The sequence below is a fragment of the Podarcis filfolensis genome, assembly GCF_964270895.1.
Source record: "Podarcis filfolensis genome assembly, chromosome: 5".
NCBI lineage: Eukaryota > Metazoa > Chordata > Lepidosauria > Squamata > Lacertidae > Podarcis > Podarcis filfolensis.
In genome coordinates, this window is record NC_139608.1 from 16,178,180 (window position 1) to 16,202,254 (window position 24,075).

General features: G+C 42.4%; 1 protein-coding gene across 8 annotated transcripts in view; it reads right to left on the minus strand.

Moving 5' to 3' along the window:
* Positions 1-24,075, minus strand: part of LOC310762313 (uncharacterized protein) — a 221,115-nt gene that overhangs the window by 109,829 nt on the left and 87,211 nt on the right. For 7 of the 8 annotated variants that reach the window (XR_014547949.1, XM_083613044.1, XM_083613043.1 and 4 more), the window contains exon 5: positions 4,379-4,501. The exons of the other annotated variant lie outside the window; for it this stretch is intronic. Coding sequence is in view for 6 of the 7 variants with exons in the window: in XM_083613044.1 (XP_083469170.1) it covers positions 4,379-4,501 (123 nt within the window). In the remaining variant the exon portion in view is untranslated. The remainder of the gene's footprint in view (positions 1-4,378; positions 4,502-24,075) is intronic. 8 annotated transcript variants of the gene reach the window in all.

The following is a 24,075-nucleotide window of genomic DNA, read 5'->3' on the forward strand; positions in this document are numbered from 1 at the left end:
AGGCTTCCCCAAGTTGATGGAAGTGTCAAAACCTCAACAAATGTAAGAGTAAGGGCTGATGTTTAAAAAACCGAAGGACCACGGGGAAGCTGCCAAGAAGCACTTACAATCCTATACATTGATAGTATATAGCAGCTTTAAGGATGATAGGATAGCACCAGTATTTAGACAGAGAGCAGCTGTGTGAAAAACCCTTATAAATAAAGTTACAGGGCTGAGGAATGGAAATAAAAAATAGTAATGTCCCCGATTAGAACAGGGGTTGGGAATCAGCTCAAGGGCCACATTTCTTTGTGAACAACTTTTGGAGGACCTCATGCCAGTGGTAGGTGAGGCCAGAGGGAAAACTGGGTAGAGCAACATATGTTACTGTCACTTTTGTACCACATGGTGCATTTGCAGCATAAGGTTTTTCTAGACACCCCGCCTCCCAATTCTCCACTCAAGCAAGCAAGAGGCATTGCTTCAGGTCAAGGATACATCCCTGGCAGGAAATATCACTCAAGGAAGGCACAGAGCAAGGCCTGTGAGGAGTGTGGCCTACAGAGAGGCCTGAGAGCCAGAGAGAGAGAAAGAGATCTAGAAAGCTGCATGTGCTCCCCTGGCCTCAGTTTCCTCACCCCTAGATAAAAAAGATAGTTTCTGTACTCTAGGGAAGGCTGGCTTAGCACTATTTCTTCTTTGGTGATCACTCATAACTGAGTAAGATTGTCTTCCATGAACACGATTTTAACAGTGAATCTGTAAGTGGCTGTGGAGGCCAATCCTGGATCCACAAATCCTTCCACAGTGGGAACATAGGTTTCCAGGCAGGAGTTGAATCATGGTGAGGGTTTGCAAAGTGTGCCTTCCTCTTAGCACATTTCTCCCTTGCGTCCTGAGTTTGAGCATCTTCAAAGTCCATGACAACTTTGGTAAAGGCTGTTCTCAAATTGGAGCACTCACAGGCCAGTGTTTCCCAAATGTCGGTGTTTATACTACATTTTTTTTCCAGATTTGCCTTGAGAGAGTCTTTGAACCTCTTTTGTTGACCACCAGCATTACGCTTGCCATTTTTAAGTTCGGAATAGAGTAGTTGCTTTGGAAGACAATCATCAGGCATCTGAACAACATGACTAATCCAACGAAGTTGATATTGAAGAATCATTGCTTCAACACTGGTGATCTTTACTTCTCCCAGCATTAGGTCGCCTGTCTTCCCAAGTGATGTGTAAAAATTTTCAGAGACACCATTGATGGGATCTTCCAAGGAGTTGGAGATGGCTTTTATAAGTGGTCCATGTTTAGCACTGTTTATATAGTGACTGGTTGCAGCTCTCCAGGATCTTAGGCAGTGAATTCTCCAAGCCCTACCTGGAGATGCGAGTGACTGAAAGTGGGACCTCCTGCATGCAAAGCAAATGTTCTACTGAGTTGTGTCCTGTCCTGTCTGGGGAATGGGCAAATATTGGAACATACTGTTGAAGGTCCCCTTTGTTAACCAATGGTTCCCACAATCCTCTGGCACCATTAGCTCATGCTTTGCTAGTGCTCAATATGGTGGAATTGTACATTTTTGTGGGAACCAGACGCTCATCTCTAGATGATCCAAATAACTGCTCCTCTGCTTGAACCCTCAAAAAGCAGCGAACTGCCATCCTAGGCTGATACTAACTGCCACTGATCTCTCTTCTCGACATATCCTTGGTGTAACAATAAGTAGTGCCATGACAGATAAATCTTTGCATTCAGAGAAATAATGGGTTTCTGGAAGACTTATGGATTGACTCAGTTTAGTGAGCTAGAAAGCCTTAAGTGTTTATTAGTATAATGATGGATAGGAATCACAGTGGCACTCATGCATTGTAACAGCATCAAGCCAACATCGACCGCACTAACAGCATGTAAAGTTAACAAGACTTCTAGCTGACTTTCCCTATTTCTGGATGTGTGAATTATCTAAGCCAATCAAAAGAAAACCACACGAGAACTGAATGGAAAACCTCAATTAAAAAGAAGGCTTGCAAGAGCAGCTGGTAGCTTTCTGGGGAAGTTAACTCATCAGCTTTTCTGAGTGGGATGGAGAAGTGTGGGGTACATTTAATTGCAACAAATATTTATAGTGGAGTACACGCAACGTGTTAAAATACTGGGAGGCAAAAGAGGATTTTTGAGTGAAATCCTAACTCAAGACGAAGCTTGATGTTTTGTGCAACTAAAGAGAAATAGCTGTATGGAAAATATCTGTGATAACCATTTTAAAAAACGTTTTTCGCAAACAGGAGTTCACAAACAAGCTATGCTGCAGTCCAACATTGGGAGGGCACTATGTTGGCTACCATTTCTATGACGAGCAACTCCACTAATTAGAAAGAAACCTCTTGGCAATGGAGGCCAGGCAAGCAAGCAAACAGTTTAAAATCACCCATCCAGTAAACTTACGCAGGAGACAATGCAGATCAAAGCAAACTGAGACACATACACCATCTCTTAAGGCCCCCATGAATGGCCTGATACCACACCGGTGGAATTATAGGATACTTTATTCTTCCCTGACCAAGCATATGCTGCCAGAGTTGCAAATGGCATATTGTGGAACAGTGTATAAGCTTACTCATTCTAACTATGCTTGAATAAAAATCAGGTCAGTCATTTTTAGGAGAGGGATGTGGAATTTGTGGACCTCCAGATACTTTGGAGTCTAGCTCCCATCATCCCTGACAAAATTCAAAATCAGAGAAATTTACAGAATGACCGTATCTCCTTCCCATATTGGATCAGGTCACTCATGCTTTGTCCAGCAACTGGCAAATACTAGGGCCAGATCCACTCTTTTCCTTCTTGAAGCCAGAAATATGGGTGGGTAGCAGATATTTCTTGGCCAACAGAACCTCAGGTAAAAGTGAGATGCAAGTCACAAGGGTGATCGCTCTCGGAACTCGATGTAGTATCATTATAAAATTTGATCACTAATACAGCAGCCTCAACCATATCTGGAGATGTTAAAATTGTGAACACACTATGTATATATGCCCTGAAACAAGACATTTCACACCTCTAAACTATATTGATATAAAAGATTGCTAGGGTGATTCACAGGCATGTTAGACCAAAGGTCCTTTATATGGTTGACATTAAAAGGAATATCTACATTTGGAAAAGATATGAGTTGCCAAAGGCTATCTCAGAGAGCATCTGCTAAGAACAGTAATGCCTCAGGATCCTTACCTTCTACTATGTCAATTGCAAACTCTAATTCAGCCCAAATTCAGTGTCTGAATAAAAGAGTAGCTGCAGGCAAAATAAAGATTGCAAACGAGAACCAGTTCATTCCAGATATAGCAGGCTATTTGATTGAGAAAGATTTGCTAGCTTCTGAAAACACACACAAAACCTAATCAGGTCAACCCTCCCCATAACAGCCTCGTCTGAAAATCTTATCATCATCATCAAGGAGAAGAAAGAGAAATGAAGCTGGGTTGTAGATAAAACTGGATTGAAAAACTTTCACAGGGCCAAGTAAGTCCTGAGAAAGTGGAGGCAGTTTCAGAGACTTTCAGGATTTCTTAAATTTGGGAGAGGAGATTTACCCACTTTAAAAAAGGAGTGGCTGAGGGTTATAGTCCACTGTGGTTTAAATTGGCACAAGAAGGGTAACAGAGATGGTGTATTTCATGGGAAGGTATTCAACAACACTGAAGACCTCCTGATACAATGGTATCACCTCACCTGCAGTATGCAGTTTATATGTTATTTCTAAAATGTCAGATTTATGATTATGGTGATGATGATCTGTTCTCTGTAGGGAAGAGGAACCTGTGGCCCGCCCAGTGATGTTGGACTACAACTGCCATTATCTCTTACCATCAGCCATGCTGGGTATGGATAATGGGAGTTGTAGTCCAGCAACATCTGGAGGGCAACAAGTTTCCCATCCCTGTTCTGTGTGTTCTGATCAACAAACCCTAATTTTTGCTTGGAGAAATCTTTACGCAATCTGTGCTGTTATATCTCGCCTCATGCTATTGATTTGATCTTCTCAGTCAAGCTACTGTAGAGGCACTGATAACAGAAACTCCAGAATGTGATAATCATTGTCATTATATTTTATTTGAGAAGTGTCTACAATTGACTAGGCACTGTTCAATGTGTATAAGACAAATCCCTGCCAGCAGGCTTCCAGAGTCAAAATGGAACATGGAAGAACCCATTCAAATTATACTCAGATTTTTCTTTTTGAATAGCTATCCTTTACAACTGCAGCTTCATAATCAAGACATAAGCATTCTCAAAACAACAGTTTGCACGAACATCTTTCATTTGATTTCCAGACAACTAACACTATTTTTCCACTTCAGTAAACTGCTGATTAAACAAGAGACAGTGAATGGATTGTTACCTTCACAAGATGTCCGGTCTTCTCTCAGTTTCTGGCCAGCTGGACATTTGCAGTAGTAGCTGCCAATCATATTGCAACATTGGCCCTGACATCCTCCATTGGCAATGGCACATTCATTGACATCTGTGGTGAGAAGCATTTTTATGAAGGTGAACACAGAAAACAGCATGTACAACATTTACGGTTAGGGTTAGCTATGTTTATTTTGCCTTGCACCAGAAGTGTTATCAGAGCAGCTAGAAAATCCAAAGAAGGTCTCCCTCACTGGAGAGCCAGTGTGGTGTAGTGGTTAACAGCAGTAGATTTGTAATCTGGGGAACCGAGTTCGTGTCTCTGCTCCTCCACATGCAGCTGATGGGTGACCTTGGGCTAGTCACACTTCTCTGAAGTCTCTCAGCCCCAGTCACCTCACAGAGTGTTTGTTGTGGGGGAGGAAGGGAAAGGAGAATGTTAGCCGCTTTGAGACTCCTTCGATTAGTGATAAAGTGGGATATCAAATCCAAACTCTTCTTCTTCTTTTATCCTCAGAACAACACTGTGAGGTAGGTTAGGCTGACTGACTCAAGGTAACCCAGCGAGCTGAGTTGGGATTTGAACCCAGGTCTGCCCTGCCCTAGCCCAGCACTCTAAATCTCCATAATCACACAGACTCTCACTTCCTCCATCTCATGCAGACCCACACAACTTGTCACCAACCAAAACAAATCATAAATCACTAATTAAGCAGGGTGACCACCAGCAGCTGAATCACCTTCCTGTTTTGGCGTGTCTGCATGGAGTTATCATGAATGGGTAGGCATGTTAAGTACCTGCCAGGCCGTCATTTACAGCTGGTGGGGTGCATCTGAGTGGGTGGGTCATGCAGACCTTTCTTACTGTTGTGCCTCCAGGTAAGGTAAAGGTAAAGGGACCCCTGACCATTAGGTCCAGTCGTGACCGACTCTGGGGTTGCGGTGCTCATCTTGCTTTATTGGCCGAGGGAGCCGGCATACAGCTACCGAGTCATGTGGCCAGCATGACTAAGCCACTTCTGGCGAACCAGAGCAGCGTACGGAAACGCCATTTACCTTCCCGCCGGAGCAGTACCTATTTATCTACTTGCACTTTGACGTGCTTTCGAACTGCTAGGTTGGCAGGAGCAGGGACCGAGAAACGGGAGCTCACCCCATCACGGGGATTCGAACCGCCGACCTTCTGATCAGCAAGTCCTAGTTTCTGCGGTTTAACCCACAGCGCCACCCGCGTCCCTGTGCCTCCAGGTACAGGATCATATTCTAACACAGAGGAACAGCTGTTGACTGGTTGTGCCATCCCAACGTTCAGATTGGACTGATGAAAAAGTGCCCCTGACCCCTCTTTGCAGGCTGCAGTGTAATGTTTTGTGGCTCTGTTCTGCAGTTAAAGGCCAGGGTTCTGACTTACAGCTGCTGAAAGCCTCTCTCACCAGAATCCATTCTGCATATCCATTGTCGCTCAAGGTTGCAACCAATCTCTCCTCTTGAAAAATGCCTTGACATGTAACAAGTTTACCAAGCTGGATCTTAACAAATATTCAATGTTGCTCAGACATTCAAGCCATTTCTACTGACACCGCAGACGTTTCAGAAAATAAACGGGTTGACTTGTGTGTCTAAGAGCAACGCCCAGAAATAAATTTTCCAGCTGCGGCATTCAAGGCAGAAAGTTTTCAAAACTACTCGATGGTAAAGATCAGAACCCTGCAGCTTTGAAAACCAAAGCAAAAGTGTTTAACTTAACGATTTCTCATTCCAATGTCTACAATATTTTGTACAGATAAAGGAACAATATTGACAGAGACGCTCACCAGCTGCAGCCTTTCAAACGGGAATTGATCCGGGACCTGACTCTAATGACCTTCTTACACAATTATCAAGCACCCCTGGGTCTTACCTAGACTATAGTTCAGTAGCCAGCTGCAGCCCAGGGTGGATTAATTTAAATACAGGTAGTTTAAATCAATGGCTTAAATCACAATTTAAATCACTAATGGATCAATCCTAAGCACGGGAAGCCAACGTAGAATATACCGTCTTAAATTAAGGTGGTGTAAAGAGTGTTGAGGGACGCGGGTGGCGCTGTGGGTAAAACCTCAGTGCCTAGGACTTGCTGATTGCAAGGTCGGCGGTTCAAATCCCCGCGGCGGGGTGAGCTCCTGTCGTTCGGTCCCAGCTCCTGCCCACCTAGCAGTTCGAAAGCACCCCTAAGTGCAAGTAGATAAATAGGTACCGCTTTATAGCGGGAAGGTAAACAGCGTTTCCGTGTGCGGCGCTGGCTCGCCAGCTGCAGCTTCGTCACACTGGCCACGTGACCCAGAAGTGTCTTTGGACGGCGCCGGCTCCCGGCCTCTTGAGCGAGATGAGCGCGCAACCCTAGAGTCGGACACAACTGGCCCGTACGAGCAGGGGTACCTTTACCTTTTAAAGAGTGTTGAGCTACTGAGCTGGCCCAAGCCAGGAAACCATTGTTACTATTATTTATTAAATTTGCATAATGCCCTTCATCCGAAGACCCCAGGGCATTTCACAACAAAAAATTAATACATAATAAAACAAAAACAAACCAATACCTCTCCATTAGTTAAGGCAAGCAGTAGCAGAAGAAAAAGGACTGCTGTTGTTTTTGGATATCCTTTCCATTTTTCCTGCACAGCTGTGTTTTATGGGTAGCCAGGTCACATCACCAAGCATGAACAACGTTAGGATCCAGCCAATGCCGCCCCCCCCCCGCCTCAATCCTGCCCCTACCACTCCCCTCTTTCAGGGCTTATGCTGCCTTAAGATCTGCCAGACTCAGTTCAGCCAACTGGGTCCTGGCTCAGTCAGGAAGGGAGATATACACTGGCATATCTCCACCTAAGTCAGGATGAGGGGGTCTGGCTCACAAGTTGGAATGTCAAACCAGTGTGATAACATAGGAGCATAAGAAGAGCCTTCACAATGGCCAACCAGATGCCTGTGGGAAACCAGGGAGCAGAGCGTAAGCATATCCGGCGCCGTGGTGCAAATATCCCTCCAGTTCACCCCCCCGGCAACTCCAAAACAAGGGAGGGGTGGTGGAAAATGTCCTCTGCCTCCCCCACCGCCCTGATCCCCGGTGTGGTGGAGGCAATCAAGCAGGAAAACAATGCTGGCGGACATGCTCTCCGGTGTTGGGGCACCCGAGAAGGCAGCCCAGGAAGGCTGCACACCGCCTTTTTGCCAGGAAGCAGGAAGAGGACAACAACCAGGAGCAGGGCCATCTTAAGCAGACGCAGAGGCTTGGGAGGGAAGCTGCTTCCATCCTAAGCCTCTGTGGGGACCGCTCTCCTGCTGTGGAGGCTTGGGAAGGAAGCTGTACACCTGCCAGCCATATACCGTATTTTTCGCTCTATAGGACGCACCAGACCACAAGACACACCTAGTTTTTGGAGGAGGAAAACAAGGAAAAAAATATTCTGAATCTCAGAAGCCAGAACAGCAAGAGGGATCGCTGCGCAGTGAAAGCAGCAATTCCTCTTGCTGTTCTGGCTTCTGTGATAGCTGCGCAGCCTGCATTCGCTCCATAAGACGCACACACATTTCCCCTTACTCTTTAGGAGGGAAAAAGTGAGTCTTATAGAGCAGAAAATACGGTAGTTGGTGGGGCGCAGCTGGCAGGTGTGCAGGGAAAGGGGAGGCTGCCGGCAAAGCCACACAGCTCCCCCACTTGCTAGGGTGCCCCGAGAGGCCGACGTCCTGGAGCAACGAACCACTAAGACCAATGGGAAAGACGGCTCTGACAGCACTCTCCCGTCCTGTGGTTTCCGGCAACTGCTATTCGGAAACATTGCTGCTTCCAACTGTGGAGGTAGAGCATAGCCATCACAGCTAGAAGATATCGACAGCTCTCTCCTCCACGAATTGGTCTAATCTTCTGACAAAGCCGTCTAGATTAGTGGCCATCCCTGCCTGCTATAGGAGCAAGTTCCGCAGTTTAACTCCGTGGTGTGAAGAGGTGGCTTTCTTTCATATGTCCTAAATCTTTCAAAATTCATCTTCATTGGATGTCCACGAGTTCTAGTGTTAAGGGAGAGGGAGAAAAACTGTCCTCTATCCACTTTCTGCATGCCACGTATAATTTTACAAGTGTCTATCTGTCGCTTCTTGCTTGCCTTTCCTTTAAACTAAAAAGTTACAAACGCTGCAACCCTTTTTCATTTAGCGAAGTATAATAATATTAATAATAATAATAAAATTTTATTTATATCCTGCCCTCCCCAGCCAAAGTCAGGCTCAGAGTGGCTAAGTGAATTACATTTAGTGCAATTCTAACACACACACACACCCCTCCCTAAAATAAGAGCAGAGCTTTATTAGACCCTTTTGGAATAAAAGGTGATTTAGAGCATACACACACACACACACACACACACACACACACACACACGGAATGGGGGCAAGGAGAAAGCTTGCAGAAATTATCATATGATCACAGACTTAAAATCTTGCCACCCTGGAATTTCTTTTTAATTTTGCTAGATGTTAAGTTGGTCTCTGTTTCAGCGACCACACTCATGGGGCTAACGTGTTCTGTGAACCATAATAAGCTGACTTTGGTGAATGTCATAGCTCACTGGACCTGTAATAAACTATTGGGGTGGAATAAGCTCTGCTAAAGTGTTCACATTCTCAGTGGCATAGCCCATAAACAAAACCCACAATAATTTCAGGTAGTGGCTATCAACTACCCTACTGGTGTTCCAATAACCAGCGACAAATCTGGCACAAGGCTAGAGCCCAAAATTATTATGAATGATTTACTTCAGTAAATAAGCCAGTCATATGATAATTAAACATTCTGAGTTACTCGTGGAAGCTGAGGACAATTGCAAACCTTGGAAGGGTAGACCACAGTTCCAAAAGCAGGCACATGCTTACTAGGAAGGTTTATTTATTTATTTGCATATTTCTACACCCTGCAACATCAATGTAATCAAGGCAGCTAATGAAGTGTTAAGATACGGTAAAGGTACAACAAAAAATGGAACGTCATAAAACAAGATAAATAGATTAATACAGTGGAACGAAACAATGACAGTCTGTTCAGGTAAGAGATCAAAAGCTGCTCCAAGTTAAAACCATTAAGACTGGCAGTTATTAAAAGCCTGGGGAAACAGAGCAGCTTTTGCCCGCCACCCAAATGGTAGTAATGAGGGCATCAGGCAGGTTTCCCTGGAAAGTCCAAGGGCAAGGTGCCACTGCTAAAATGGCTCCATCTCAATTTACTGAACTTCATGCATCGAGAGCACTCAGAAGGCCCCAGATAATGATCTCAGTCGAATGAAAGACGGATGCAGAAAAATGTTGTTGAACTGAGACAACTGAGACACCCCCCACAAGACAAAGCAACCCTCATGGAAGCTGCTTCTTACATATGTGTACTCTGATTCCAAAGAGATGTAAAAACCTGCCTTGAGAAGCACAGCCCATTTTGATCAAATATTCAGACCTCTGGAGTTGCTTCTCAACTCTTCCTGCCTGAACGATGCTTCTCACCTTACTGCCTTGTGTCTTGACAACAGGCATTGCTCACCGTGATGTGAGAAATGGTCTCCAAATAGCACATTGTTTTCCTCGTGTTTCTTTTTTCTACAGAAATAGAGACATGCTAGTTCTGACACTTAAATTTGAGACACTTAAATTGGCTTATATATTTCCTGCATCTGTGGAGTGGTGTCACTCTGAAGCACATTGTGCATTTTCAAAGGTTAACAATTCCCCATCACAATATATAGAAGAGAACATGACCTAGGAGAAGGTATGGTGAAAATTAATTGTTATTGATAATACAAAACTTTACATATTGTGTACATATTGAAAGCTACCCAGAATAATTTAGGTTATGAGGAGGAATACAAAAGCCATAAATAAAAATAAGAAAAACCTCTTTTTGCAAAAAAAGAAAGTATATAATATGCACCAATATATTTCAAATTAAATAGATACTATGACCCAGTTCAGATGAAATGCTGAATCATGGTTTCATGTTATGAGGATGAGCCTCTGAGTTGAAACTGTTTTCCTCCTATGTGTGAGAGGAGGGAAAATGAAAGCTTCCAGTTTTGGTTTTGAATAACCCTCAGTTTCCTGCTATATCTGAACTTGGGAAACTATAGTTTAACTAAGGTTAGTCTGAATGAACCAGCATTAAAATATGGTTTCAGATCTTGGTTTGTTAACCAAGCACAGTTAAAACAAACCACAGTTTCATGAATTTGGACATAAACTGAAGCTGCGGTTTACTGAAAACTAAATATTATTAATAATAATAATAATAATAATAATAATAATAATGGAACTGCTGTGTGCAGAGGGGGTGTCATGTCCTGACAAAACAGACTTCACAGGCAAGTTAAGAAGGTACCAATCCAGCAAGCAGTCGGTGGAGAAGGAGAAGACAGACAGGGAACAGATAGGGTTTTGTCAAGATCTCAATGCTTGGAGACAAGGGATGTTGGCAGCTGGTCTTTCAGGACCCTGGACAGAACACATTGAGCAGACAACTTGGTTTGATGAGAGGTTCTTCTCAACCGAGCCTTTTATGCTTCCTCTCAGGCTCCACCCACTTTGCTGAGATGTGCAGAGCCTCAAATGGGCAGTCAATGAATCCCAGCTGTCCATCATCTTTCCATGAGCTCATGCCTGGCACACCACATCAGTTCTGTGAAGTGCAAAGCCATTAGAGGCAAGTGTGTTGGTCCCATGATGGACCTAGGCTTGGGAACCCTGGTCTGAGCTAGTTCCTCAACCTCTGTGTCTTGGACAACTGCTGGACTGGTCCTGAGTGAAGGGGGGAAAGGAAAATGGAAAAATGAGTGCCTGAGAATAATTCCAGTAATATGTCAAGCTCTGGAATCAGGATTAGGTCAGCAATAAAAACAACAACACCAGGGTCAGTGAATTAAACTCTTTATTCAAAGAAACCAAAACAGTGCAGACCTCGTGATCAACTCTTCCCAGTAGGTCTTGCCTCAAAGAGGCAGCTGTGAGGATTGAAGGTCCCTGCCTTCCCACTGCTCTCTAAGGTTCTTCCACCGGTTTCTTCCCCAGAAGCCTAAGACTTCATCATCTTGTCTCTCTTTGCTCCTCCTTCTTCATTTTTCTGTGTTCTGGGAGACCGGGGGAAAGGGAGCTGGTCACAGCAGGAGGGGGAAGATTCCCTGGCTTCTTCAGCAGCCTGTCTCCTGGCCTCCTGCTCTCTTGCCTCTGATTCTGGCCTGCTCTCAGCCTCTTTCTGTTCCTGACCCAGCCTCTTTCTGTTCACTAAACCCTGTTACCTCTTCAGCTTCCAACTCCTCCTCCTCCCAGTCTGTGCTAAAAAAAAAAAAAATGTTTTTATTTGCACCTGTGCCATAAGCACAAAAACTTGAAATGTGTCTTTTGTTGGTTTATGAAATACAGTAAAGTTTCCGAATTGCATCTCATCATTGCAGCTGGTAAGTGCTCAGGTTCCTTTGGAGTAGTTTTACAGAAGAAAATCACCTGTCAAATCCTGCCCATGTATTGCTTGACACAGAGCCTGGAATTTTTTCTATCCAAATTATCGCCACAGTTTTATTGCCCCATATATCTACAGACACCTCACCAACATGCTATTATTATAAGCAGAGGGGGGGAAGCAGTTGTAATTTTGTTGGTATGTTTAAAAAGGCTCTGCTTCTTAAAAAAATCCTGACTGCAATCCACTTCCCAGTGAAATCAAGGCCAAACTCCAATAAATTTCAAGGATTGCAAGCAGAAACCTTTACACATTTACATTTACACCCTGCAAGGTAGCCCAAATAGACTCTTGAGGCAGCTTACGAGATAACAGCAAAAACCAAACAATCATACGGATCAATACGATCTTAATAATTGAGACTGCAATGCAATAAAACCTCAAAACCCAACAAAAGAGCTGAAACAAGACTGGGGGGGGGGGAATCATTAAAATAGCATACGCTTAACCTCCTGAGTGCCTGCTGATTTAAAAATAAATAAATTTAGCCAATCTTCAGAAGCTGGAGGTCAAATCAGCCTACTGGGACACTAAGATAAAGGTAAAGGGACCCCTGACCCTTAGGTCCAGTCGTGGCCGACTCTGGGGTTGCGGTGCTCATCTCGCTTTATTGGCTGAGGGAGCTGGCGTACAGCTTCCGGGTCATGTGGCCAGCATGACTAAGCCACTTCTGGCGAACCAGAGCAGCGCACGGAAATGCCGTTTACCTTCCTGCTGGAGCAGTACCTATTTATCTACTTGCACTTTGATGTGCTTTCGAACTGCTAGGTTGGCAGGAGCAAGGACCGAGCAATGGGAGCTCACCCCGTCACGGGGATTCGAACCGCCAACCTTCTGATTGGCAAGCCCTAGGCTCTGTGGTTTAACCCACAGCGCCACCTGTGTCCCTGGGACAGTGGGACTATTGAAAAAGCCTTGCTACTATCAATCTTAATATTATCGCAGGCAAGGAAGAATCTTAGAATAAGGCATTTTTTAAATAGATCTCAGCATATGCTGAGATTTCTCAGTTGGTGCTGCCACATTTAGTGGAATTCCTTCCCCAGAGAGGCCCAACTGGTATCAACCTTAATTTCCTTTTGGCACCAAGCACAGACATTTTTACTCTTTCCAGTCTTTTAGTTTTTCTTTTCTTTTCTTCTCTTCTCTTTTCTTTTCTTTTCTAGCCTATTATAAATGGTGTCACATTCCATATCCTTCAACATTTCTCTGCTGAAAATAAGGATGTCCTAAGGGAAAGCATGACAATCCAGGATCAAATCAGAAACTAGGACAAGCTTCTATAAATCTGGGGTTGTCCCTAGAAAATAGGGACACTTAGAGGGTTTGACACTTAGAAGCTTTTAAGTTCAACTAATCAGCACCAGGCACCTCCATCTTCTCTACACTTGAGTTTCAGGGTTTTTTAATCATCCCAACTAGTACATCAACAATGGTGCTCAAATAGGTGAGGAGAAAAAATGTCCTTACTGTTGAATGTTGCAAGGTGGTGGAGGAGGCAGGAACTGGTTCAGTAAGCCCTGTGGAAGTGCACGGCTACCTGGCTAATAGTTCCTGTTGATGTTAACAGCCACATGCATGTTCTGTGTAACTAGAGCCTTCCCTTTCTGCACTGCCACCTTCAGCACCCAAAGCACTAGCAAGCGATTCCTACCATTGTAAAGGCTGCCACTATCCTTCACTTCCCGCAGAGAACAACTCATCACTCCTTCCCTTTGCACTGTTGAAAAGGAGAAAAAGCTGAGCATCGTGCTACATTTTTTATACTTCACCCCAAACCTCCAAAGGATCACACAGAGGTTTCGCGAAGATGTTAAAAAGCATGAGGGCAAAAATAGAATCTTGTGGAATCCCACCAGACAAGTTCCACAGGGCAGAGCTGCAGGCTACCACACTTCAGGGAATTGACAGAAACTCAGGTATATAAGCTAGGCACCCAACGACACCTTGACTCTAGGTTGCAGTCACCTCAAAAGAAGGTTTCTTCACCAGGGGGTTGGACTAAATGACCCTCGGGATCCCTTCCAATGCTACAATTCTATGATTTTATGATCTCAGGTACTTGACTGTACCTTGCTCTTATAGCAATTCGCTTGTTCCAATGCAAGAAGGAGAAACACACACAGGGGAATTGGAAATGGTATCAACTATGGAGTAAAACAGAGGTTTTTAAACTGTGGTAGCCAACCTGGAGCCCAAAAATCTCCACGTAGTCGCAATTGGACCTGCTCCAGTAGCAAAACGCGCCTGGCTCCTGGCTAATTTCGAACACGGCTTCAGAGTGAAGTAGCCCAGAAGGATACCATGGTTAATAGCATCAAACGCTGCTCAGGATCCATGAGAATCATCAGAGTCACAGGGCCTTAGCTTTCTGGCCATTCACTAAGGGAAATCAGGACAGCTTCGGCTCCCAAACTGTGTCTGAAGCCAAGTCGATAAGGGTTCCGATAAGCATTTTTCACCCAGCAGTCCCATTGACATAAGCAAGGTGATTTGCAGCACAGCTAATCTTCTGCTTCTAGTCTGATTTAGTCAAATCAAACAAAAAGAAAACAAACTTAATTGGAAATTATATCTATCAGCATATTAAACAGCATCTACTGATAGTGCAGGCTTTGTCCTCACAAAATCAATGACAAAGTTCACATTGATCTTTCTGCATCATCATAGCACACTAAATGCATTTAGAAAGAATAATATAGCAGTGCCACCAACATCAGAGTATTACGTGCTGGGTTCTGCTATCCTGATTCTCCCTCTTCCCCCAGCCCATTGCCATGGCATTATTTAATATAATACTAATTCCAGGTTTTGGAAAACTCATTTCTGAATTTTTTTTGCTCCCTTACAGTTGAATGACACTCTGTTGGTTCATATTCATTTATTTCTATACAGACATCAGACCATCTCTGGTTGACTTACAGCAGTATATAATATAAAGCATTAAAAATACTTTAAAATATTGGATCTCAGTGAAAATGGAAAAGGAGTCCAAGACCAGATCCGCACTCATCCAATAGCTTTGCAGATATCATTTATTCTGAATGAAAAAGATAAATGAGAATTATGTTCATTAAGAATATATGCCTCTACTGCGGAATACATGGACACAACCTGTTTTCTGAAACCCTCATCTACAAAAATCATTTTTTTCTAAGGGTACGGAAAATCAGAGCTGAGTACCATCATTGTGTGAGCCTTTTCTGTATTAAGTAGGACTTTCTCAGCATGCAATTACTCTTCTCAGTTGGATGCATACTTCTTTTATATTATTAATGAAATTATAAAACAGCTGAAATATTTCTAACAAAAATGACATGGTATAATGTTCCAAGGAAACAGGTTCTTGGAGAGAGCTACTGGGTACATTTTGCTTCACATTTACAGTCAAATGGGCACGTCTGGAATTTTGAGAAAGCGATGCAATGACTAGTCAAAATGGCTGCCATGGAAGCATGGCAGAACACAAAATGGCTGCCACATCTGAAAAAGCTGGGGAAGACGCAGGACCACAAAATGGTCCAAGAATGTCACCATTAATGCCACTCCAATCAAAGCAGGAAAATGCCATGCAAATCACAGAGAAAAGCTATTTGTGCATCTCCTCTGTTCAGAATAGAAAGAAGGGGTGGTGGGCTAATCCTTGTCTCCAACAAAACGCCAATGAAACACTATCCTAAGGTCCCAGGTGGGTTAAAGCAATTTACAATACAAATTTAAAACCAGTTTTTTAAACCTTGAATTACCAAAAAATAAAAAATAAAAATACAACCACCAAGTATTATTTGCCTGAAACTGGTATTTTGGCTGTAGCCTGATGGAACCCTTAGCCCTACAGAAAGAGATTGCATAGTGTATCTTAAGTAAGAGGGAAGCCTGGAGCTTGCTGCTTGAATTTCCTGATTAAGTGACAGATGGCAAGAAGAGGAGGAGAAACAGCTAGGGCTAGATTATAAGATTTGGCCATCTGCCACCTTCCCCCACCACTCCCAGCAAGACTCCTTAACATTTCTGCCCCGATAATCATTTTACAAACAAACAAACAAACAAACACACACAAAAAAACACTACTTTCTGTTCTGTTAAAGGTCAAGTTGCTTTACTAAATCTAGGGAATAACGTTACTATCATTGCAATGAATACTGCACACTTATGAAGTCCAATTAAACAAAATGGAACTTACTTCTGAGCAGACATGCTCAGGATTGCACCACATGTAGAAAATATCCATACCTTTTTTTTTCCTGGATCTGTAAGCCAATTTCAAATATAAGACCAAACACAAAGGCCCCATTTAGGGAATGGCAAACTGAACCATGTCCACTCGGTCCTTGGCCGACTATCAGTTCATACCACTGACAAGAGTAATCTGTCCTTCCAGTCTATGAAGGCTGGGCCACCCTGTTTCAGTAAGAGGCCCCATCTGAGCTTTGGGGCAGGCCACATCTGGGGTAGGGGAGCCACTTATGCATCATCAAAAATGAGGACAAAATATAAAGGGCACCAATTTGCATTAAAAAAATCACATGTGCTGAATTTATATGTATACAGTGGTACCTCGGGTTAAGTACTTAATTCGTTCCAGAGGTCCGTTCTTAACCTGAAACTGTTCTTAACCTGAAGCACCACTTTAATGGGGCCTCCTGCTGCTGCTGCGCCACCAGAGCACAATTTCTGTTCTCATCCTGAAGCAAAGTTCTTAACCTGAGGTACTATTTCTGGGTTAGTGGAGTCTGTAACCTGAAGCGTATGTAACCTGAAGCATATGTAACCCGAGGTACCACTGTATATGCAGATTTGGAAATGATTGTTGCAATTTAGGCGGAAATACGAAAATACATCACCATATTGAGGCAAGCAGTGACTGGAGATTTGAGTGCCTGGTCAGTGTGCTGTTTGGTGCTAACTGTTCCTGACCAACTTGAAGACCCCTGCACATCTCTCTTCTTAGGGTTCCTTGTCTTTAAACCAGACAGCTCTTCAGATATAGGATCTGTTCCCTGATAGCTGTTCAAATTAGAGGAGTGTCCCTTGCAAAGTAAGGAGACATGGCCACCCTAGCTGAGGGCCCTGGTTCTGTCATGAGCAACAAGGACTCACAGGGCTAGAGGTGGTTGATGTGGTTGAAGAGATTTCAAATGAGGAACAATAGGTGAACCAAGGAAGACTGGGTGGCTCTTTGAGGAGATCAGTGGCTCAGACTGAGATGCCAACTTGAACGTGAGGGTTTTATCAGGCCTGGTGGGTTCCTACGCTTGGTCACATGACAATGTTCAAAGTGGTGGGGTCAACTGACTGAATTCAAGTGAGAGCTGTTGCTTAGAGGATGTCCTGAATCCACAGAGACTAATATGTTTGGTCTGGAGGGGAACCAAAGCACAACAGCTGAGACCTGGATTTTGGAGACTCGGGTTTGAGACAAAGCCTCCTTCAACAGGCATCCTAAAATCAGGCGTGATGGGCTGGGTTTAAGGATTCCAAAGCAGTCCTTATGAGCATCACTTTATTTCCATCACTTCACTTTCACTAATATGGGTAAAAAAAGGGGTACACTTCATTACAAATCTCTTCCATGGTTTGACATTAGTTAGGGATGAGCATACTGTCTATTTATTTATATTGATCGGGTACTGCAACAGAAAACAGCAGCGCAACCACAGCTCTTGCCTTCATGCTAGAAAGCGAGGGAAATATGCCACATCGCAATCCTTAGGATGGAGTTGTAAATCATGCAGCATTTTGGGGGTAGGGTGGATCATGCAAATCATCTAACCATTTTGGAAATGAATTATGTGCCCTAATTAGTTTATTTAATGCGACGTTTCAGAAGAACTAGCGGAGGTAGAATGTCATAGCTATTAGGAGTGCATTTTATCCAAAGTGTGTGTGTGTGTGTGTGTGTGTGTGTGTGTGTTTTAAGCAGTAGCTCTTTCCCTTCAAGGACAAAACAACACATAGATGAGGATCTAATTATCTTCCCTATTTAAAACTTAAGAGACAGACTCGAGGGGAAGCTATTATTCCCTGATATTTCAATAGCCTAATTAGGTTAGGAAAGCTTCCTCGTCAATCTGTGGCCAAAGGGGCACGACTGAAATCAAGCACGTTTTAGCAAAATGCTCCTGTTTGGGTGCACACATGAAGGACAGATGGTACAAATTTGGGAGGGGGAAGAAGAGTAATTTGTCATTTTCAAGGTATCCAAAAGGGATAAGTTCCCTTTTGAAGAAAACCTGCCAGCTGCATTTTTGCGCAACCAGCCACAAAGGAGGATTTTTCTTACCCCAATGACTTCTGGGTACATTCCTAGACTTTGATATTGTATTTTTAAACACTTAAAAAAAAAAAGCTATGACATGGAGCAGCAGTATGCAATCCATAAGCTAGATACTTAGCAGAATGTGGTGAAGGACTTACACAATGTTTGGGCCACTTCCTTGGGTAGAAAACTAGTTTAGGGCCCTCCTAGCCAGAGGTCACAGTCTTGCCACCATCCTCTGATTCAGAGCATGAGTCTCTTGCATTACTTCTGTCTCCACAGCCTTGCAGAAGGCAAATCTATATACCTGAAGGAGCGTCTCCACCCCCATCATTCTGCCCGGACACTGAGGTCCAGCTCCGAGGGCCTTCTGGTGGTTCCCTCACTGCAAAAAGTGAAGTTACAGGGAACAATGCAGAGGGCCTTCTCGGTAGTGGCGCCCGCCCTGTGGAATGCCCTCCCATCAGATGTCAAGGAAATAAACAACCACCTGACTTTTAGAAGACATCTGAAGGCAGCCCTGTTTAGCGATGTTTTTAATGTTTGATGTTTTAATGTATTTTTAATATTTTGTTGGAAGCTGCCCAGCCAGATGGGTGGGGAATGAATAAATAATTATTATTATTATTATTATTATTATTATTATTATTATTAATGCTGCAATATAAGGTGAGGGGCTTTTTGCCAACCAACCAGCTAGCTTCTCCAGGGAGGCAAAGCCTATCAGACTCCAATCTAGCGAGGCTTCAGTTGGCTCCACCTCCCTGCAGAGACAACATCTCTGGTAGCTGCCTTATGGGGGCACCTGGAGCTATCCAAGGTCCTGTATGCTTGCCACTTGACTTGGATTTGTGACTGGGCGATATCTGCTTCTCCTGCAAGCCTCCAGCAGGCTAGGACTAGGTTTGGGGAGCTCACTTGTCAATCACCTCCTTCCCCCATGGAAAGCTCCTGTGACTTCAACAGGATGAGTTTACCACGGGGTGGGGGGAATCACCTGTTCACTGCCCCAAACAATGTATGTGCAAAAAGACACCGGAGCTGCACTGTGTGTGTTGAAATAAGATTCAGCCTTGTCTTTGCCAATAAAACATTTTCTCTTCCAATAAAGGTTGTGCCGTACTGCTCCTGATAGACTAGTATGCTTTTAAGCGAATATTCCTTGATGCAGCTTTCGGCAGCCTTTTATAATTTCTGGAAACTGAAATCATTACTCAATGCAAAATAGGTGTACAATCTTAAAGTCTATCCGCTCACTATAAAAATCATAGAAAGATCTATTGAAACATCTATCCAATCAAAGCAAAAGGTGAAACAGAGTCACAGCGATGCAGTATAGATACTGGGCTATTTTTTTCTTATTACAACAAATACTGTTCAGTGCACTATAACATATACTGCATGTGTTCTGGTTCTGCACAAGTGTAGGAAAGCAGCTCAATAGTTTTCAAGTTACATCGATAATAGTATGCAATCTCATGTCTTCATGCTTGTCAGATGTCAAAGGTGATCACAAGCAGAAATGAAAGGCTGCTTAATTTCCAAGTCTGGCTCAGCTGATAAAAATGATTTGCACTGGGGCCAAGAGAAGCCAAGAGTAATACCAAAGCTTTCTCAGCCTGGTGTGGATTTGACTCCGCGAGCCGACTGTGCCTCAGCCAGCTACTGCTCATGTACAGCCATAGCAAATTCATTTACCCCCGTTGACAAACGGAATTTTGCATCTCTCCATTTGCATTTTCCACCAAAGCAAAGTGCCATTTCTCTTTGATGCTCCATCCTGCGATGACAAGAGCAAAGCTTTAGTCATGTGGAATATTTATTTTTAGCCCTTAGACACAGGAGCCTCACCAATACATAGCATCTGTATAAGCACAGTGGAACAATAATATTGCATGCTTTCCTGTCCGTCTTAAGATAATGACTGTCACCTAAGTTTGCTACGTGCAAACAAAAGGGGGAATAATTTGAAAGATGAATTGAAACACTTATGGGCACTGATGGTTAGATGTCCATCTACTATTTTGTGCAGGGGAAATAAAGAAATATGAACTAAAAGCTATAGTATCTCAGCAGACACAATTTGTACTAGCATGTTTATGACAGAGATGTTGGGAGAATAGTGAAAGACCAGGTAAGGTTTTGGCTAATCTCTTAAAGCAAAAGAAAGAGAGGGCAATGATTCCAATTATTAGAGGTGAAACAGGTGAAATTTACAACACTTCAATGGATATTAATGGTCAATTTAAAAAATTCTATTCAGAATTATATAGCAAACTAGAAATGTATCAGATGAGGATATAGATGCCTTTCTTTAAAAAAATAACACCTTACCACATTTAGAAGATACAAAAAAACCACAACTCTTATTAGCTCCACTATCCGAGGTAGAGATTAAGTAAATAGTTTTTAAAATGGCAAATGGTAAATGGTAAAACACCAGGATTGGATGGATTTCCGGTAGAGTATAAAACATTTATAGCTCTTTCAGTGCCATTTGCCACCTATGAGTAGATTGCTTATAGATGTAGACTTTGCATGGACAAGTATAATAAAATTTGGAACTCATTTATTCAAAATAGTGTATTATAAATAACTATATATCTATTTGTTTGATATCTATATTAAATAAGTATATATAGAATTGTCTGTTAGCTGTTATAATTATATACTATGATCTAAAATATAATTAAAGAAGTTTGCTACATGCAACAACACAGCAAGTGTTTTTATATAACTGAGTTTTTTTATAACTTCACTTTAAGCGACAGTGAAGTCCCAGTAATGATGTTGGGCATGATATCTGACCATGTAACACCTGATGACAACACCTTCATATTGCAGAATGAAATATTTCAGATATTTTTCCAGCAGAAGGTTCCAGATTCACTGCTGGGATTCTGCAGGTAGCATCATAAGCAACCCCACAGATTTGGCCTTTTAAAGCCAGCTGGGTTGGAGCCGTAATATTTCAGTTTGAATCTTCCAGAACGAAATCAAAGGGTGCTTGCCAGCCTCCTAACCTATACAAATTACTTATGAGACCTGAGTTAAAGCTACCAATCATCCATTCTGGATCTCATCAATGTGAATCCAGTAGTCGCTGCAGCTGTAATTATCCTAGAGAAACCATCACCTTCCAAAGCACAAAGGCTTGTAAAACCCACCACGTCAAAACAGAGTGTCACCTGCTTCGGTCATGATCAAATGGGCACAAGATATAGGACATAACATACAATTTGAAGATTGGGAAAAATTGTGGAAAACATTTAAGATTTACAGATTGTTCTCTTTTGAAAGAAAACTACATGAAAATGATGTATAGATGGTATATAACACCAGTACAGATAGCAAACATGTATAAAAATGGGTCAAACATATGTTGGAAATGTAAAGAAAAGGAAGGGGCCTTTTATCATATGTGGTAGGAATGCAGAAAAATTTTAAAAAGGGGGGAAATGATATATAATGAGTTGAAGAAAATGTTTTAAAAATGTTGTAAAAAAACCAAAAGCAGTTTTGTTAAGGATTGTAGGACAAGACCTGCCAAGGAAAATAAAGAACTTATTTATGTATGCTACAACAGTGGCAAGAGTCTTGATAGCACAAGGATGGAAGAATGAGGAAACCCCGACAAAAGAACAGTGGCAAGAGAAATTTATGAACTATGCAGAACTGGCTAAATTGACATACAAATTGCGAGATAAGGACAACTGTGACTTTAAAAAAGAATGGGAACCTTTTACAAATTATTTAAAAAGACAACAAAATGAACTGGACTCCTTAGCAGGTTTTGAATAAACATACACAAATTTATTGAGGGTTAATATAGTAGATAGATAATATAAGGATGTATTCAATTTTACAATATGCAGAGAACATCATGAGTTGAGAAATCAGAGAGAGGAGCTGAGGGGAGTCTTGGGGGGGAGGGAGGGAGGGAGGGTTTATAGGGGAGGTGGGAGGGGGGAAATAATGAAGATGATTTGTTTTGATAATTTGTTATGTTGAAATTGTTAATAAAAAAATATTTTTTAAAAAAACAGAGTGTCATCTGCAAATCTACCAGTGTTGCAAATGTTGTAGTCAGCAAACTCCCTGGATGCCCCACACAAGTTACAAAAACAGCCACAAACCTTCGTACTCAGGGAACAGCATTCCCAACAAATAACTTGATAAACCCAGTGGCAGAATTCTCAGTGAAATGAATACAAAAGCATGAAGAAATTTCTAGCTACATAGGTTTTAAGCTGTAGTGGCTAACACGGCCTTGCTTGAAGAAGAATACATAAATAGTTTGATTCAGCCACAGCGAGGCTTAAACAAGTACCATTGATTTCTATGTGAAATTTAAGCACATGCTTAAATGCTAATTTACCATGAAAGGGGTACGATCTAGCCATCCCACTACACTGGTTTGAATGTGAATAAATGGAGCAAAAATGGGTAAATGTCACCTTCCTGAGAATAAACTAGCCCTCCCTCAGGCATTCAGTTACCCCAGAAAAGAAAAGACGAGGGGAGGGGGGCAACTGGGGCAATGGGCTAGCTCTGCTCCCCCTTGCAGTTTTCAGCATTTTCTACAAGGGGGGGGGGCAAATCTGTGAAGCAGTGAGCCTCTGAACTTGTTTTAGAACCATGATTTTCAGGGTTCTAAAATGTACAGCCTCCACAAGTATAGAATTCACCCCCACTTCAGACAGGTACCACACTGTGGGTGGAGGCAGAGTCAGCATGCTTGTACTCACAGCACCCTCGCCTTGGTTTGTTCTTTATCCAGGATCAGGACACCTGAAGAGGGCCACTGTCTTCAACCTTCAGTGCTCAACTTGAACCATCTAGTGGAATCTCACTGCCTCTTCTAAAATATCTTTTTTTTTTTTTAATAATATTTTTATTTTTCCATATAAACACAATACAACAAACATAAACATACAAAAACAAAAACAAAACAAAAAACATGTATCATTTCATATCCTAATTTCATATCCTATCTTCCCCGACTTCCTCATGCCTCCCCTTTCTGTATTCCAAATTCTTATCGATTGTTCAGCAAATCTTCCCTTATTTTAATTTAAATTTAGACTATTCTTCCTTATTCTCCTTGTCTTAACCATTACTAATAGTAACCATTTACTTTCCAGTCCAACATCATTCTAACTTTCATTAACTTTGTAATATTTCTTTAAATAGTCCTTGAATTTTTTCCATTCTTCTTGCGCTGCTTCTCTTCCCTGGTTTCGGATTCTGCTCGTCATTTCTGCCAAGCCCATGTAGTCTATCACCTTCATCTGCCATTCTTCCAGTGTGGGTAGCTCTTGCGTCTTCCAGTACTTCGCAATGAGTATTCTAGCTGCTGTTGTAGCATACATAAAGAAAGTTATATCCGTCTTTAACACCCCTTGGCCGACAATACCCAAGAGAAAGGCCTCTGGTTTCTTGGGGAAAGTATATTTAAATACCTTTTTAAGTTCATTATAGATCATTTCCCAGAATGCCTTAATCTTCGGGCAAGTCCACCAAAGATGAAAAAATGTACCTTCAGTTTCTTTACATTTCCAACATTTATTGTCAGGCAAATGGTAAATCTTTGCAAGCTTGACTGGGGTTATGTACCACCTATATATCATTTTCATAATGTTTTCTCTTAAGGCATTACATGCCGTAAATTTCATCCCGGTGCCTCTTCTAAAATATCACACCTTCAAGTTACCAGTGTAGGAAGCATGTGGAGTATTTTCCTTCTTTATCTATTTTCATGCCTCTCTGCTTTGACATTCAGGTATCCCTTGCGTATCCATAGATGGGCCACATCAACTCATTTGTTCATTGACTCATGGGAGTATTAACATTGTTAAGTACATCTCCCAGAGAAAAGAAAGCAGACTTTTGATACACGCAT